Here is an 18,549-nt window from a genome sequence, read left to right on the forward strand (position 1 = left end):
ACTTAACCAATAAATCACTATTTTACTACTAAACATTTAAATTATAATTGCGTCTTATTACAATCGCTTCGTTTTTATAGCTGTACCAGTCTTAGATTGTCATACTCAACAACGATCTCTTCAGTCTTGTTGCATAGCTGGGGGGCCTATAGCTATAGTTCATGCAAATATTGAAAAATTTAGCCTTCGCCATAGGCCACGCAAGAAAAAAGCATCAAGAAATGCTTAAACGTCTGATTAAAGATCCAACACTTCAATATATCGAAAATATCTCATAAATCGTAATTTTCAATGTGGTTTAAAGAGGTCTACGCCTTTATTATGTCAAAATCTAATAAAATGCGTTTAAAGAAGAGAAACGAATGTGGAGCATGGATAATTTTATTGATATGATAATAGAGCTTCTGATTATCCAAGCCAGCAGTGATAATAGCAAAAATGATGTTTCTGAATTTGATATCAGTGATTCTGATCAAATTTAGCAGGACTAGCCTCAGTGAATAAATAAAAAAAATAATACATACCACATACATATATATATATATATATGTAGGTTTTTCTTTTGTTGCCTAGGGATCTTTAGGGACTTTGAAATAATAGTCACGTGAACTTAACGATACGGATATACTATTCAAATTTACAAAGCGCGGGCACGACCCTTAAGTCTCGAGTCACCACCAGGAAGGACCGATCAAAGAAAGAGACCATCCGCGTTCTCCCAAGACTTAGGTATCGACACCCATGGTCGTAAACCATGGACGTACCGTGACTAGACAATACTTGAAGGTATCGGGACTGCTCTCCACATGGAACCGTTACGTCCGCCACTGGCACCCAGCCCTTGGCGAGAATTTCGCCAAAGGGAACCAGCGTTTCACTTCCCATGATATAAAAGCATCGTGGAAAAAACCCAGGGTACCGGGTAACGCCAACCATAGGCGTAACCTGAGGGCAAATCGCTCTCGTGCCCCATTCCCTAAACCTAACTTACAGAATATTTACAAGCTATGTACAATTAAGCGATCTGACAAGCGAATCCCTCATATACAGGGTGTCCCACAAGTGTTTCATTATATTTCAGTGGGTAATAGTACATTGAAAAATAATATGACTTCCTATATAAACCATATTCCAATAATGCTTCATTAAGAAGATACAGGGTGTTAAACTTTATTTAAAAAATCTAACTTTTATTGATATATTCAAAACCGTTTGAGGTATGTAAGTGAAATTTGGCATGTTTTGAGAGTTAATGTAGACGCATTTATTTATACAAAAGGGCTATTTTTCGTTTCACCAGTGACGTGCGTACGGACACCTCTCAGCACATTTTTAAAGAAAAACATGGTGCGCCACTGCTTTTTATCAAAATAAAAATTATTTTTAGAAGTTTAATTTCATTTAGAAGAAAAATGCTCACTTGACTCTTTTTCGTCCGACGTATCGTTTGCCAGTAAAAAATTGAATACCGTCTATATGCACGATATTCTGTAAATGGTTTTAATAATATTAAGTTTGTTTTAAATATTATTTATTTGCTATGACATTATAGAAATTGTTCAAATTGGTGGCCATTTTGTTCAATACATAATTGAGCTCGCCTGTTCATTGATACTCTGATACGTTGAAATATTCCAGGTGTGTTTTGAATTTGTGTGCAGGCGGCCAACACTCTTGCTAGCAACTCCTCTTCACTGTCAATAGGTCTTTCATATACTAAACTTTTTACATGACCCCAAAAAAAGAAATCCAGAGGGTTTAGATCAGGGGATCGCGCCGGCCAATTTACTGGTCCGCCTCGGCCAATCCAGTGATTAGAAAAAACCTGATCAAGATGTTGCAATCAAGTAAAGTTTAACACCCTGTATCTTCTTAATGAAGCATTATTGGAATATGGTTTATATAGGAAGTCATATTATTTTTCAATGTACTATTACCCACTGAAATATAATGAAACACTTGTGGGACACCCTGTATATATATAGTTAATGTGGTTTTGATTTTACGCATTCAACAACATTTTGAACCGCTGTAATCGCGATGTATGTTTATCCCTGACTCATTTTTTTTGTTTTACCTACGGTGATGATTAATGTCTTCAGTATTTAAATGAACTATAGAAGATTTCAGTTTTCTTCCACACGTGCGAACATTGACATGAACATACATGCCAGAATATTCGACGCATATAAAAGGGGGCAGTAAATCACTCGGCCGAGCGCCCTCGTAAACCCTTTCTTGTTTCTATTTGTTACCTGTGGTGGCCGCATGCCAGACGTAACAATATCATAACACCCAAAAATCAAACAATTTGGGTTTATATGCCGCGCTTCTTGAAAATTATGGAATTGTTCAAGTGAAAGTTGAAGAGTCATCAATTACTTTCTTAATAAACACGGAAATCAACAGTTAGTTAATTACGATGGTAGTTTTAGAAGTACCCGTCCTAACATTTGAAAAAAAAAATAAAAAACAAAACTCAACATAATTTCCTTTGAGATCGACACACTTTCTTCGGTGATGTTCTATGGGTTCAATACTCTGTTAATAGGCAGAACTTCAAATTTTTTAGAGTAGGAATCAATCTCGGACTCCACCTCTTTATTAATCGCGAATCTCTTTCCACCAAACCACTTTTTCAAATTTGAAAATAGGATATAATCTAAGGAGGTTAAATCTGGCGAATAGGATGGCTGAGGAGAAAGTTCGTAACAAGTTGATTGATTTTCGCCATCGCGATGACGGATGTGTGGACTGGTGCGTTATCTTGATGAAACAAGACTTTCTTTTTTACCAAATGCGGTCGTTTGTTCTTAATTTCTTCGCTCAAACGCTGGAATAAATATGTATAATATTCTTCGTTTATTGTTTTTTTAGGGAGATAGTCAATGTAAATGATTCTACATGCATTACAAAAAACTAAGGCCATCACCTTTCCTGCAGATGGAACGGTTTTAGCCTTTTTTGGAGCCGATTCCCCCGTTCAGTCCATTCTTTTGATTGCTCTTTCGTCTCAAGTGTGATATGATAGAGCCGTATTACATCATATGAAACGACGCAAGAACTCGGCGTTTTTGTTGTGAAACTTTGCCAAACACTCCATTGAAACATCTTCACGGTTCTGTTTTTGTTCAACTCTAAAGTAATCGCGCCCCATCTCATCTTGCGCACAGCTTTTTCATATCTAATTGTTCGGTCAAAATGCGATGACCAGTACTTTTTGAAATGTCTATCATTTCTGTTAACTCATGCAATTTTAGCCGACGGTTTTCGAATGGAGTTGGGTTGATTTTCACCACAATTTCTGGAGTGGTCAGATCTGGAGGGTCATCGGGCCGACCACTGCGACGTTCGTCTTGGCAGCTGATGCGACCGCGTTTAAACTCTACCACCCAATATTTTATAGTTGTTAATGAAGGACCAGATTCCTTCAAAGTAGAGTCTAATTCTGTTTTGATGTTTGATAGACCAAAACGCTTCAAATGAAAGTATTAAATCACACATAAAGCGTTCACTGAGAACGACTCCAAAACAAACACAAATCAACCAAACACCCTCAAACTTTAGACGTAAGTTTTTAAAGATTAAGTCTCTGCAACATAAACAGATTTTAAAGAAATAGCTATCTGTATATCAGGTCGAGTACTTCTGGGACTATCCTCGTATGCTGATGATTTGCAGAAACAGAAATTGCTATTGGATGTAACGGATTCCCTACAAAATTCTATAAGTGCATTTGAACAAATCCAGAGATATTTGGATAGATTTGGAATATTCGAATAATAAACGTCTAAAATCGAGGAAAAAGAGTTTATGAAACATACGAAATTACCTAGAAGTTCATCGGGTTTAGATTGGAATTTGAAACATCACCGAGCAGATCTGAGCAATTAAATAATTTATCACGTCCTTTTGAATTATTTCTAATTATACAGGGTGGCTTATTTAAAACAGTCCACGTAAAATATCATGGATGGAATTTTTTTCTTCGGAAAACCCGGACACAACTTAATTTTACTTTTAAGGGGGTATTTTTAGATCATAAATTCGTAGATGTAGAGTCATCCCCTTAAACGAGGTGGCAACCCCCTTAAGAATCTTGAATAGCACAGAGGTGAAGCGGCACATTAAATCAAAGATATTTCAATTCTCTTTACTAGTATTCAGAACATTTTTTGCTCCGCTCTTAAATATTGTAAAAAAATCGTTTCAAATCATCGATGAAATAAATTGAAGAAAATTAATTGTTAAATAACGTTTTATTTAATTAAATGTTCGAACTGCGGCCGATTTACTTCCATACAATAATAGAACTTTTACTCAATCTCTTCCCCAGCATTTTGAAGCATTTCAAGAGTTATTTCACCCCACGCTGTCACTATTCGGCGGCGAAGATCTTCTAAAGAGCAAGATTTCGTTTTATAAACCACTTTTTTAAATAACCCCATAAGAAAAAGTCTAATGGTGTTAATTCGGGCGATCTTGGGAGCCATTCGATTCATTTTTTTTCTATCTGATAACCTGACCGGTGAATCTAACCTCAATCTGCTTCTAGACTTCATCTACCTTCACATTTTTCATGTGAGGATAGATGATTGCGGATATCCTTGAAAACGACGACAAGATCCTAGAGAATGATACATTTGTCCAACAGGATGGCGCTCCGCCACCCTATGCAATTCCCGTATGTAACTTTTTGGATCAACATTTTCACAAACACTGGATGGAGGTTTCATTGAATTGTCCCCAACACCACGTGATTTAACACCGTTGGACTTGTTTTTATGGGTCCATTTTAAAAGTGTTGTTTCTGAAACTAAATCTGCTTCTTTAGGTGATCTTCTCCACCGAATAGTGATAGCATGGGGAGAAATAACTCCCGAAATGTTGCAAAATGTTGGGGAAGAGGTTGTACAGTAGTTTTATTAATGTATGGAAGTAACTCTGACGCAATTTAAACATTTAATTAAATAAAACATTATTTAACAATTAATTATTTTCTATTTATTTCGTCGACGATTTTAAACGGTTTTTTGCAATATTTAAGACCGGACCAAAAAACGTTCTGCATACCCGTAAAGAGAATTGAAATATCTTTGATTTAATGTGCCACTTGACCCCTGTGCTATTCAAGATTCTTAAAGGGGTTGTCACCTCGTTTAAGGGGATGACTCTACATCTACGAATTCATAATCGAAAAATGCCCCCTTAAAAGTAAAATTGGGGGGTCTCCAAGCTTTCCGAAGAAAGAAATTCATTCAAGATATTTGAGGTGGTCCGTTCTAAATGGGCCACCGTGTATAACTGCAGTATACGGAATGAACTGAAGATTTTTGATATTATATTTCATATCCATTTCATTCAAAGTTAATGGTTCGCTTTCGATGAATGGGATAAGATGTAGATAAGGGTATCAACTGTGATGTGAAGGAAATCTCGAAACTAAAAGAAAAAACTTGAATCAATTGAATTTGCGTTACTTTCTTTGCGCATCTGATTCATAGTTAATGTTGATCGACTTACAGTAAGTCAAAAAAGTAATCATACATCCAGGCGAATGACGTTTATTTACATTTTTTTACTAACTTAAAAACAATTAAGATAAAAAAATAATTAATCCACACAAATGAGGCACTATTACACTGATTTCTAAAAAAAAATGATCAAAAAACTGTTTCTTTGTACAAGAAAATCAAAGGAAAATGTCTTCAGGTGTGCCCAAAAAAGTATTCATACACAAACATTCTGGTCCTTTTTTTATTAAGTTTCTTGTATATAAATTCCATTTAATTGCGATAAGTATTTACTAGTTCATTTTAAACCAAGTTAGGGCAAAGTGGATTTAAAAATAATAACTGTGGGCCGAAGAGGAAAAGAAATTAGTGGAGATATCAAAAAGTTAATAATCAAATATCATCAGGAAGGAAAATCTTATAGAAAAATAGGAAAATCTGTTGGAATAAGCTATCCTACTATTCAGTACATGATACAAAAATCTAAATCAACTGGGTCGGTGGCAAATTTAAGACGTTGTGGAAGGTCAAAAAAAATAACTCAATGAAAGGAGAACTACATTCTCCATCAAATTAAAAAGAATCCCAGTGTAAGCGCACCATCCCTCCCTTCACAACTAGAAGAGATCACTGGACAACAAATCCATCCTGAAACTATTAGGTATCACATAAGGAGAATGGGATTCCATGGGAGAAGAGTAGCCAAAAAGCCGTGGATAAATAAAGTGGATGGAAAGAAAAGAGTTGCGTTCGATTTAGAACATATTAATAAGCCAATGGAGTTTTGAAAACAAGTGATATTCTCTGATGAGAGTAAAGTCAACATATTCGGATCATATGGTGCCAAGATGGGATGGAGAAAACCTGGTGAAAGATTGAATAAGTGCAATTTGAAAGCGACAGTGAAACATGGCGGTGGAAACATAATGATCTGGGGATGTATGGCAGCAAATGGTGTGGGTAATTTGGCTTTTATTGAAGGAAACATGGATAGATTCATGTATAAAGATATCTTGGAGGCCAATTTAAAAAACAGTGCTGAAAAGCTTGGACTTGCTGAAGGATTCTACTTCCAGCAAGACAATGATCCGAAGCATTCATCGAAATTAGTTCGGGAATGGTTGCTATATAACACTCCTCATTTATCAAAAACACCTCCCCAATCTCCCGATCTCACTCCTATTGAGCATTTATAGGAACATTTGGAAAGGCAGATTAGGAAAATGGAAATTTCGAGTAAAGAACAACTAAAAAATATTATTTTAAACGAATGGTCCACAATACCTGAAAGTATTACTTGTAATTTGGTGGAATCAGTGAATCGTCGTTTGCAAGCTGTGATTGATGTTAAGGGTTATCCCACAAAATATTGATGATTTCATTGTATTGGTGTTTGAAGTTAGAAATGTTCATTTTCAGTAGTGTATGAATACTTTTTTGGGCATACCTGAAGACATTTTCCTTTGATTTTCTTGTACAAAGAAACAGTTTTTTGATTATTTTTTTTTTAATCATTGTAATAGTGCCTTATTTGTGTGGATTAATTATTTTTTTATCTCAATTGTTTTTAAGTTAAGAAAAAAATGTAAATAAACGTCATTCGCCTGGGTGTATGAATACTTTTTTGACCTACTGTAAGTGTAAGTTTTAGGTGCAATGTGCAGGATTCAAAATATTGATCAAGCTTCTTCTCGTCATTCGTCTGTCTTATGGGGCTCTCCTAGCCCTTTTTTAAGGGTTACAATGAACGCATATTTATGAAAAAAACTTTAAGCCCAAATCAAAATGAGGATGTTTTGGGTTTACACCTGAGAACTATCAATCAAATTGTCCGTCCACTATTTCGATGATTTGGCTAGGTTTTGTTTGATTGATTCCTCGCTTTCGCGCTAGCCTGTTTATGTTTTCCGATATTTTTTTCTCGCATATGTTCGAAAATTTGTTAGTCGGATTTACTTTTTATTTATCACCGCCTGTTTTGGTGATTTCCTCTAATTTATGGTTGGATTTGTTTGGCCAGTTGCATAAATTGAAATAAATAATACTTTTTCCGTTCCAGCCATCGTTACCCATTGTTTTTACGGGCCACGAATTTAATTAAATTCGAAAACATATTTTAGTAAATATTACCGAACTGACCAAAAATGTACCGTGAAAAATATGGAATGCCTCTCATTGTGAAAAATGTTTCGGCCTCGCAAATGGATTTGTCGAAATTCGGACGTGATGCTTTCGGTATTTACGTTTGACTGGAATTTTTGTGTATTTGATAAACATGTTTTTTATTAAAAATGTTTTCCTTCTAATGCTTGTCATCTCTGCCGACACCCTGCACGTTGACAATTACCGCTTATTTTATTTCCATCGATTTTTACCACCATCACAAAGATAAATGGATGAATATCGTGTTGAAAAAATCAGCGAAAATCAAAAGAAAAAATATATACAGGTGAATTTGAAGAAAATAAATGCATTTGTTAGGGCTTTTGCCTGTTACAACGCAACTGACTGATTGACGTAACTTTAGTAGCCACGCGAGACACTGCATACGGTTTTTGTCCATTAGTAAATTGGACTCAATTGCTATAAGCTAACCAAAATTACGAGTAAATAAATGAAATGAAAAATAAAATCATAAAGTACGCGTTGAATCGCGACCTCGACGATAGCATTTCGTTCGGCAGTCATTTTTCTGATAACCATCTGCATTGGCTCCCTAAGCAAATAATGAACCTTATAAGCGCCATTATAAGCCTGTTTTAGAAGCGGAGCAAAAAACGCATTTCGTAGCTATCCAACACACCCAATAATTTTAAAGTTAGTAACGAAAATAATATCGTACCTACATATCACGGTGGAGAATAATGTTGCTTCTCTCACTGCGCTCGACGGAAAAGAAGTGCTTTCCACCCGTATTAGTAATCTCCTATTCACCTGTTATCAGTTTTTACTCAATATGGACTATTCCCTTTGAGCATTATTATAAATAAATGATTTTCCCTAAAAGCTCGCTCTTTATATACCACTATAGGTTCCAAAGCGAAAAAAGAAAAAAACGAATGTAAAAACAAAGTATTTGTTAAAAAAACTTTCGTAAACAACCTGAAGCAGGAGAGGCAAATGCAGTTTTTAAACATATTATAACTTCATTGCAATAACACGGGGAAATGAATGCGAAAATTCCGAAAAACTCCGAACAACCATCTTAGCGAATAGAAATGTGGAAGTTACTAAATTTTTCAAGTCTTTGCGGATCGTAAAGCCATATTTCGAGGTTTGCAATAAAAATTTTAATGCTTCGGGTATAATGTTGTGGCTCCCCGAATATCTTCATCCCCAAGGTGCTCGGAACGCTCCGAACAAAATTACAAATGGAAATATTAATGCTTTAGTTGGTATTTGGCCTTTTTCGTATCTCGCTAGTCAAAATTACACTGCAATTTTTCTACAGGTTAAGCTGCGAGTGGGGCAATCGTAATAAAGTCAACATTTGATATCTCGGGTAGAAAATATCGATGTTATAGTGTCAAAAGTTGCTAACACATATTACCGCATTGGCTTCACTTAAATGGTTTAATGAAACCTTACACTACTTAAAGCAGCCGGCAACCGCAAGCTTTAGTGTTCACAAACAGGAATGTTCCGTGCAATTGTGAATTTTCAATATGAGCAACTTTTCATGTACTAATTGCAATATCTGGAAATTGACGTGAAACTTTATGTTTCGCTATATTGCTGGAGTCAAAGCAGAGGAAAACCCTAAATGGCAATAATAGTATAAGAAAAAGTCAATAGAATATTCCGGCCAGAAACTTTATTATTAAAATCCAGCGGCAATCGGAACGGATTCCATATTTGGCGGATAAAGACATTTTCTATATGGACTGGTAATCGATAGTGGCACAAAGAGAGGATTTCGGAAAGAAATTCATAAAGTGTCAGGGAAAACGACTATCTGGTTGCATATCTCGGGATTTTCGTTTAGTAATTGCTGGCAGCAAAATGAATTTTTTTTAAAACGCTTTTTGGTCATCTTTGTAATAAAGCTTTTCAGCTTTTAATAGACAGATTATCCAATTTCCTGAACAAAATATTGAACAATGTTTGAAATATTTTTAATTTCCTAGTCAAATAGTAAATTAAATTTCACTTTTTTTCGGTTTCAAATTCAACAAGTGTAACAGAAGTAATATCAATCATGATCGAAATTCAGAAATTCAGACCTAGATATATTTGTTCACATGGAAAATTATTCAAAAATTATTCCAAATATCCCTCAAATTTGACTGGAATATCTAGTGGGGTCTCAAGAACTAAGAGATTCGGTTGACTTCGATCGTTTACCAATTGTTAAGTATTTCCACCAATATAATTGATCAATAGAATGACTTGATACTCACATATTATGTCCTTTGGACCTCATTTTGCATCCCTGACATCTACTTTTATAATGAAACGCTTCAGTTATCCATCACTTACAGATCGATGGAAAAATGAAACGGACAAAAATGAAAAATTATTAAGATTCAACTCGTTAGTATTGATCCAAAATATGTGTTCACTCTTAGAGTCTTCGCTCAGTTTCGCCCTCCTGTATTGCAGGTTGACCATTACACGATCGCACCAAAATACCAAAAGAGGGGAAAATGCGTTTAATATATTTGAAGTATATTTGTCATATTTCCTTTTTTTGACACCAACGCCTCACGCACATACATGCTTTGGGGCGCAATTTAACCGCTCAAAACACCCCAACGCATAAACCTAATGCCAATCTCATAAATGATAAAGACGCAGATGTACCAACCAAGACGTGCAAGTTCAAAGATAAATCGATGAACTGATAAGATTAATGAAAATCTTTTGATAGTTCTGGTTCTGATCTGAACTATGACTGACTAATTCATTCAACTTAACGTCACTGGAACAGGCGCAAAGTAATAAAACAGTATGCAGCTAATGCTCATTCACCATTTTGGTAGGAACTCGGTTAGAAAACGGTGCTAAACCCGGTCTGATGACTAGTAACGGCGACTTACACTGAACACACTCCGTGTGGTAAAGGATCTCTTTCCAAACTCAAATGAGTGCTGTAAAATGCGCTATTCCTAACGAGACTAGAATCCCTCTAAATGTGGAAATCTTTCACCATCAGTTCAATGCTCATTTCTTAAAAGAACGTTTGGTATTGAAGATGCTTTTTCCACTTTTATTATTTAACTGTTTTTCGATCTCTTGTAGATCTCGAGGTCCCATACATTTACGTCCAATTTAGGCCACAGTGCAAGTGAAACAACAGAAAGCGTTGTTGCTTCCGGTCTTAATTGTCGATCGAGCTGGTCAACGAAGGGACTCACTTTATTGTTATGACGATAAGTTATCAAATGAAAATTAACAAATGTTAAACGTCTTTTTCCCTGTTCAAAGTTAGTGAAGCCCAGTGAATTCTTTCTTCCTCAGTTAGGACACATTATCATCACATTCGTGCTAGGACGTGCATGTCCGAGTTGCTTTCCATGTGCCTTAGACACATTTGTTTCCGCTTAAACTTACGCCAGCCAATCGCTAAGCCCTTTCACTGACTGAAGGAAGTGCAAGGTAGAAATAACCGATATCTGGATTTCTGTGTAATGCAACTGAATGGCGTTAAACCTGGTATTTTCTATAGTCTTGCATAATATCAACGCTGTCGAATTTCCCACGATACACACAGGTTGCATAATGTCAAAGGGTTGAAACTTACTGTAAGTATCTCGAAAAGCTGGAAACTTAACATTCTAAATATGTAATATTAACTTAAAAAGTTCTTACCCTTACCTCTGCCACTTCTGCCAACGAACCGCAGGTCATTGAATTTGGCCACCTGATTCTTCATAATCGCAGTGGCGTTCCTCAATTCTGCACAGTAGTTCTCGTCATTGCCGGCTCTCACAGTCACCGCGGTACCGTCTCCGACTTCCCCCAACGCCACCACTTTAAACGCAACCGGTAACGTCTTGTTCGACCTCCAATGAGGAGGCAACACCGTACAAACCACATGAGGACTTCCGGTCCTTACCAGTTCCCCCGGATGTTCCGCCAAGAGGCCGTCGATTGTCCTTTCGGCCAGCATTTCCGCGGTCAAGTTCCCGTAGTTTCGGTCGTAGTGACCGGTGGTGGAACTCACTTCACTTCCTAGATGCATTATTGTGGCTTTTGATTTTAATTTCCCGGGCGGCTACGATCGCATCGTTTTGCGCGAAAACATCGCTCAGTAGTGCATATTATTCGCGGGGATTTTTCAAGAGAGTGATACAAATGACTGCCCGAGTCGACGCGCAAATGTGATGAAAAATCACGCGTTGCTGTGGTAGTAAGTGTGGACCGCAGCCGTTGGAAAAGTGCGCGCGATAACTCCCATCCTTTACATTCTTTCTCTTCGCGACTGTTTTTCTGATATGTCGTCGACCCTCTCTTTCCCTCTTTCGCTTCCGCCGATTGTTTTTAATTAGCCCTGGGTGGCTGCGATTGTTTCACTCTACGTGTTGCTAGTTTGTCGCTTGTTAAGCTCGATGATTATCTGTTTCGTTTAGGATTAAAAGTCAATTTTCTGGCCTGGTCTTCTGTGGAGGAAACGTCCGCTGATGGTCGTCACCTCTTTTTTTTGCTCTATTTCTTTTCCCTATTCGCTGAAAAGAAAATAATGACGTTAGTTAGATGGAGCATTCTGCATATAACGTGGACATCATACATCTCACAATTGTGCAATTTTTTTACTTAAACGAAAATGTATTTCATACAAATCGCGATTATGCGACGGTGGCATTCTGTAATAAATACAAATTAAACTAGCGAATGACATGAAATGAAGAAGTGAACGGACGCATTTGTCAGTCAACTTTTGCAATCTTAGAAACGTAGTCGAATGCATCTGTGAAATAAACTGCTCCGCAAAAGTTAGGGATGTGGCCGAGTCTCAATTAATAACAAATACCATGTTAGTAAATACATAATCTCTTTCGATTCTATGTACGCCAAGGTTTAGTGAACGGCAATCAGGCGATTGATAAGTGCAAGGGAGACAGACTACCGCTTCCCCTACTATCGTCAACGATCGGCTAGCATCGTTGACTCGCAAGCAGTACCAGAGAACAGAGACGGGGAAACTAAAACACGGAATAGGGTCGCTTTTGACAATCGCTGTTGTCCTTGTTTCGCATATCGTTGTTGCTGCATAGGCATCTACGTTGGACGGTTGGAACTCCTAGAGGGCGCTTTAATCGGATCTCGAAAGTTTCATTTTAACATTCTGTCATCTTTGTCTGACAATGACATTGGTTGGCCGTTGGCCTCGGGTGGCCTAACAATTGACATTTCTCGTTGCTGCCTTCGCAATTTTGATTTTGAGCTCGGGCAGCGTCATTTTAATATATTTTTTGCGTACGACGCCTCGGAGCTTGTGCCTTATGTGCGGATATTCCGTTAACGATGTGGAAAAATGTCGAATGTAGGAAACAGAAAGTATTTGGAACCTATACTTTACAACATAACTACAAAAGCACAAATAGCCACAATTAGCTATTAACGGGAACTGACCACACTGAACTGTTGACACGCTGTTGGTGATTTGCCTTGTTTCAGTCTTCAGGAACGTTCGGTAAATAATAGTTTTTTTCGCAATTGGAATTCTGTTACCGTCAATTTTCAATTAGAAAACTAATAAAAAGGACTTACAAAAGACATTTTCTGATCGCGCATGCTCAATGATTCGGCATTTGCAAAACATTTTATATTGCTGTTTCAATCTTCATCTCTTTCTATTCTTCCGAAAAAATTCCTTTTGTCCTTCCTCACTCTCGAATTTATGAGTATATTTATATTATAATTTGACGTATTTAGGAAAGAAAGAATATCAACATCTACTATTATCTATCCAGACGGCTTTTGATTACCAAAATAATTGCACTGACAAATTACCCAACAGTAGCAGACCATTTGTGAACGAAGATTTCATCATCACATCACCAAATATTGTGAAATTACATTTCTTCAGCTGTTATATATTTTATTATGCAGTACTTTTTATAAAATGTGTCAAATATATGGTATTTTACCTAAATGGGTTTCATTTCGCCATTAAAATGCAAAAATGAAGAAATATTACAGGAGGTATCCTTACGCGCGCGTTTCCGCTACCAGCGCCCTCTTCGCCCAGAGCCCGATGGCAGCGGACCAGTAGAGTAGTGCGAACTCTAATTTGACACTTAAATGCCCGTCTCGTGTGTATCTGGTAATATGTCTAAATCCGAGGATGGATTACGTCACAAAAAGAGCGTATTTTTCAATTGATGCGTTCTAAAATACCAATGCTACCGTGGTGTTTGTAGAGGGAAGGCTATATTAAAGTCTATTATAGAATTTGTCCTCGAAAAACGCATTTAAATTTGCACCGTCTATTTTGGGGGTAATTCCTTAGCGAATGTTCAACGGGAACTAACTTGAAAATTTCCCGATCGGACTGCGCCTGCGATGAGCACTATCAGGAGCATTGCTGCAAATTAAAAAAAATATGGATGTATGAAATCCTCTTACTTTGTGAAGATGAATCCAGACGACCATAATCGATCAAACGTTTGTTGGGAAAAGAAATTGGATATTTGTCTTGCTGTTCAAGAATTACTTCACAGTTCTATTGAAACCATAGCAATTAGGGTTGGCGTACCTAATTTAACGCTATGCAGTACACTTAAAAATAGTATATCAATCATACAAACTGCATAAGTCAAATGAGATTTTAGACACCATCAACAACATTCTATGAAATTTCCATGCTGCTCTAGGAAAAACTCCCGATTTTTGGACGATAATGTCCGACCGTATCGTGCAGCAATCTATGTTAATGCGATTAAAAATGTAGGTATCAAAAATTAACCGCTTTCGTCAAACTTGCCTAACCTTAACACTATTAAAGATGTGTTGGACATGCTGCAAGAAAGTGTTGAACAACATCGGCCACGTCTCCGAATAATGCCACAGCTTCGAGCACTTCCTCCACAATTATAGGAAAATATACCACAAGACAAGATAAGCCATCTTACTGAAAGCGTGCTAAAACGATGTGAAGCAATTATAGACATTAGGAGAAGCCATACTTTATACTGAATTTTCGAGATATATAGTTTTTATGTTACTTTCGATTTTTTAAACATTTTTTATTGTTTTTTTGGTTTTCTTAAATTAATAAAAAAAATATCATCAAAAATAATTTTTTTTAACAAGAATTACAAAAAAACATTCTTGTTGCTAGCTCTAAACAATATACAATTTCTCTAACTTTTTCGGAACAGTTTATATACAGGGTGTTTGCTTCTGGAGCTTGACTATTCAAATCTCGGTAGCGATAAAAGACATGAGGTGGGTTTAATTCAAGAAAGTTATACGATTTGAAGTCATGCAATATAACGTTGTGAAATTTGAAAAACTTCGAAAATGTTTATAGGATCTCGAAAAAAACTAAAGTTATAAAAGAAAATCTTTCCTCAGCTCATTTGGATAGGCAATTCAAAATTATTGGCAGTTTATCATTACAACTTTCAATCTAGGACAAAGTGGCGTTGTTTTATTTGAAATTTAACATTTCAACTTTCGGGAACTATCATGAACTTCCTGTTTTCTTATGAGCGTCAATAGTTAATGGCTGTTGTCGCTGATGGGGGTCTCTACAATTCGCCCGTCTAGTCGTCGGTTCTTTTAATAGACCATACAATTTCTCACAAATCAACGGATTTCTGACTTACAAAAAAATAATATTACTGAAAAATGATACATAATTGACAAGTATCTTACCAAAAATTCTCAACCATTTATAAAGTAAAGAAACATTACGTATTCGTTGTATCAGTAAGTTGATGAAGTTTTAGATCGACTGCCTGCGTGATATCTCAAACTCCTTTTTTTTACTCAAATTCTGTAAAATCTCGTTTTGTTTAGTATTCTAATAGCGCGATCCTGTAGCTTTACATTGCATGTTAACGATTTCCATTAGCTTAAGTTTGAAAGAAAAAAAAACGTTAATTACAGCAGTACATCGGATGTCGATTTGCTACAATAGAAGTAAGATCATAATCTTATCATAAGTATACATTAGTAAGACGATGATAACCCACTACGTATTATGACTCTAGCACGTCTTACATTAATCACATCAAACACATGCCGCCCCGTCTGAGACAAGTGGTGCAAAACGTTCCTCTATCACGTAATTAGCTTTTTTATGTCGCTTTGCGCCCCCTGCGAAAGCCACCCTCGGGTTTATATCATGGGGGTGAGAATATACACTGCTTACAACAGGAAACTGTTCTAGTTTCTGAACTACAAATATTTGACTTTTAGTGCCAGTTGGCTTGAACACTTTCAGGATATGATTTATTTGATTGAATAGACGATTTATTTTTCACGAGAAATATTAATTATAATTGAAATATTTTATAAAGCATACTCAATACCTATTATGAAAACAGGAGTGTGTTTGATATTTGCATCATGTTATTTCGACATTATTGACAGCTGCGCCGTTTGAAAAAGCAGAGTCATTGCTTAAACCTTGTCAATATCTATATTAATTCATCATTGGAAAACTTTGATAGATCGCAAAACCTCGCTTTTCCTTGGTCCTACAAAACAGAAGTCCTCGACAACCAAAGTTTGGGAGCAGGCCCCATTTCTCCAAATAGTGACGTCAGAAAGACATATGACATTTGCACGATTCAGGATTACTCCACGTTCAATACATATCTAAACATGCTTAAGCTTAGAATTTCTAGCGTTTACGCAGCAATAAAAAGTTCCATACTTTAAAGACTCGTTTGGTCCAACCATTGCATTATTTTTAATAAAAAATAATGAAACGCTACCTCTAAATGCTATACCGTGTGTTTCTGGCAGAAAGCCCACTTTAAATTTATCCATAACTTGTATAACAAAAATTTTGTTTTTCCGTTATTACAGTTTAGTCAAACCTTTGCACTAAATACTTCAATGAATTCCCATTTAATACGTACCCGTTTGTCAAAATAATAAATATTGTTAAAGAGTTATAAATAAAACAGTTAATTTACCTAACGAGTGCTGAAAGCGACGTTAAAATTAAAAAGATTTCCGCACTCCAGCTGCACACCGATTGCAAAGCGAAACCCGATCATCAATTGAGTGCAGTAAGAACACTTCCCTAGATGTTTCGTACAATATTTATTAACGTAATCATGCCAATTAACGCCCTCGGATATTGGCCACAAAGATTTTTTCCTACGAGGATGCGGTAAAATTACTTACCGGACGCTTTTGCAAGCGTAAAGTAACAATTTACCACATGTTTGCTGTTGAAAGTTTGGTGCCACGCAAATCAGACTGCCACGTGCAGTGTTAAAGCTTTTTGTGGGCATTTGATAATGACATGCGTGCAAGAAAACTTTTTATCACACGTGTGTGTGTAGAGGCTTCACCGCATGCTAATATTTAATTGAGCCTAGAGAAGATAATAAAGTTAACAGACATGTACTCTTAGGAAGAATTTTGTATCTAATATATGTGAAAGTGTCTTTACCACATCCGATTATTAACGAACTTCGTTTCCCATCATTCGATCAACTCCAACTGATACGGTATCACTTTCTGCATTTTATTGCCAGATAATTATTAAAACCGATGCATACTACTTGATATTGATTTAAAAGAAAATTTCCCCACACGTGTAATGAAGTGCTGCATTTACCTCACCAACGCGTGCACTCTGCCACTTTACCGCACGCTTGTAGGAAAGATCTCATTTTTTTTTTAATGTGCCCATCTATGGAGAAGCTTTTATTTTAAATTTTTAGAATTTTGTCGCTACTGCTAAAACGACACCATCCATCAAAAGAACTTACACATTTCTAGTTTGCTTTAGGAATATATAAGCAATCAAGCGAAAAGTCAATGGAACAAGTCTTATCAGTGATCGTCCTAATTTGTCAACCCGAAAACCCATAGCCCCATGATTAAATACGAATTTGTAAAAAAAACTCCCATCTATACATTTCATTGCCACTCTGATGATCTACAAACTGTGTACCAGTGAAGGAGTTGGAATATAATAACTCCAAGACTATCAGCGGGAGCTCTCATTCATGTTAAGCATATACCCTCATCACCTTGGTCAAGTTAATACAACTTAATCTCAATCAATAGATTAACCAAGGTCTTAATCAAGTCTTTAATCAAGACATTATCTTAATCAAGTTAATCAAAATTGATTAAGATTACGGCCGGTCATTCAAACTTCTGCTAACATTGCCAACAGGATAATTCTTGTTCACTGACAGATATTGTTGTTTTTATTGGATTTATCTTTCTACCAGGTGTGTAAAAATATCGGACCTTATAAGGAAAGTTGGCAGACATTCGCTACTTAAAAAAATCAATTATAAGTATTAACAGCACTTGTTCTTGAAGACAATTTAAATGAAATTGTCACAGTTTTCTGTCTGACCATCAATAAACTCTATCACCATCATCCAATGCAACGAAAGGATCAAAGATGAATCATAAATCAGCTGATTTTCGCACCCCTGTTTCGGCTACTAACTGGACCGAAACGTGCACAAATTGTCAAATCCTAGCCCGCTATTTCTTCCCCTTTAATATATTCCCTTAGAAAAAAGACCAGATCATTAATTCCACCTTTATCAATTCATACACACCTGCTTTACGTAAATAACCCGAGATGGATCACATCTCTTTGGCTAAATGGTAATTGAAGGAGATTGTCTTTTTCTTCATTTTAGATTCATATGATAGTCCCTTTATTGTTGATTGATAATCTTGAGCAGTACGACGCACACCATTTCATTAAATTACTTTGAAAAAAAACTAATTTATTGATACCTACTATTTCGTCGTCTTTGGAACACCACACCACCACAACAACCCCAATATCTCAAAAAATGGATGCACAAAAGGGATTATTTTCCCGTCGGAAAACGTCAAGCCGAAAGAAGAAAATAACCGGGCCTGGCGCGTT

General features: G+C 36.4%; 1 protein-coding gene across 3 annotated transcripts in view; it reads right to left on the reverse strand.

Moving 5' to 3' along the window:
* The window catches only part of RunxB (Runt related B), a 36,385-nt gene extending 17,836 nt beyond the window's left edge, over positions 1-18,549 (reverse strand). Inside the window, exons 1-2 of one of the 3 annotated variants that reach the window (XM_066297271.1) lie at positions 18,418-18,549; positions 11,331-12,181 (exon numbers count right to left, since the gene is read on the reverse strand). In XM_066297271.1, coding sequence (XP_066153368.1) covers positions 11,331-11,697 — 367 coding nt within the window. In that variant the 5' untranslated portion in view covers positions 11,698-12,181; positions 18,418-18,549. Of the gene's footprint in view, positions 1-11,324; positions 12,182-18,229; positions 18,306-18,417 lie in introns of those variants that run through there. The other 2 variants (XM_066297269.1, XM_066297270.1) reach the window with 2 other exon arrangements.

The sequence above is a fragment of the Euwallacea fornicatus genome, chromosome 28 (assembly GCF_040115645.1).
Source record: "Euwallacea fornicatus isolate EFF26 chromosome 28, ASM4011564v1, whole genome shotgun sequence".
In the NCBI taxonomy this organism is placed as follows: domain Eukaryota; kingdom Metazoa; phylum Arthropoda; class Insecta; order Coleoptera; family Curculionidae; genus Euwallacea; species Euwallacea fornicatus.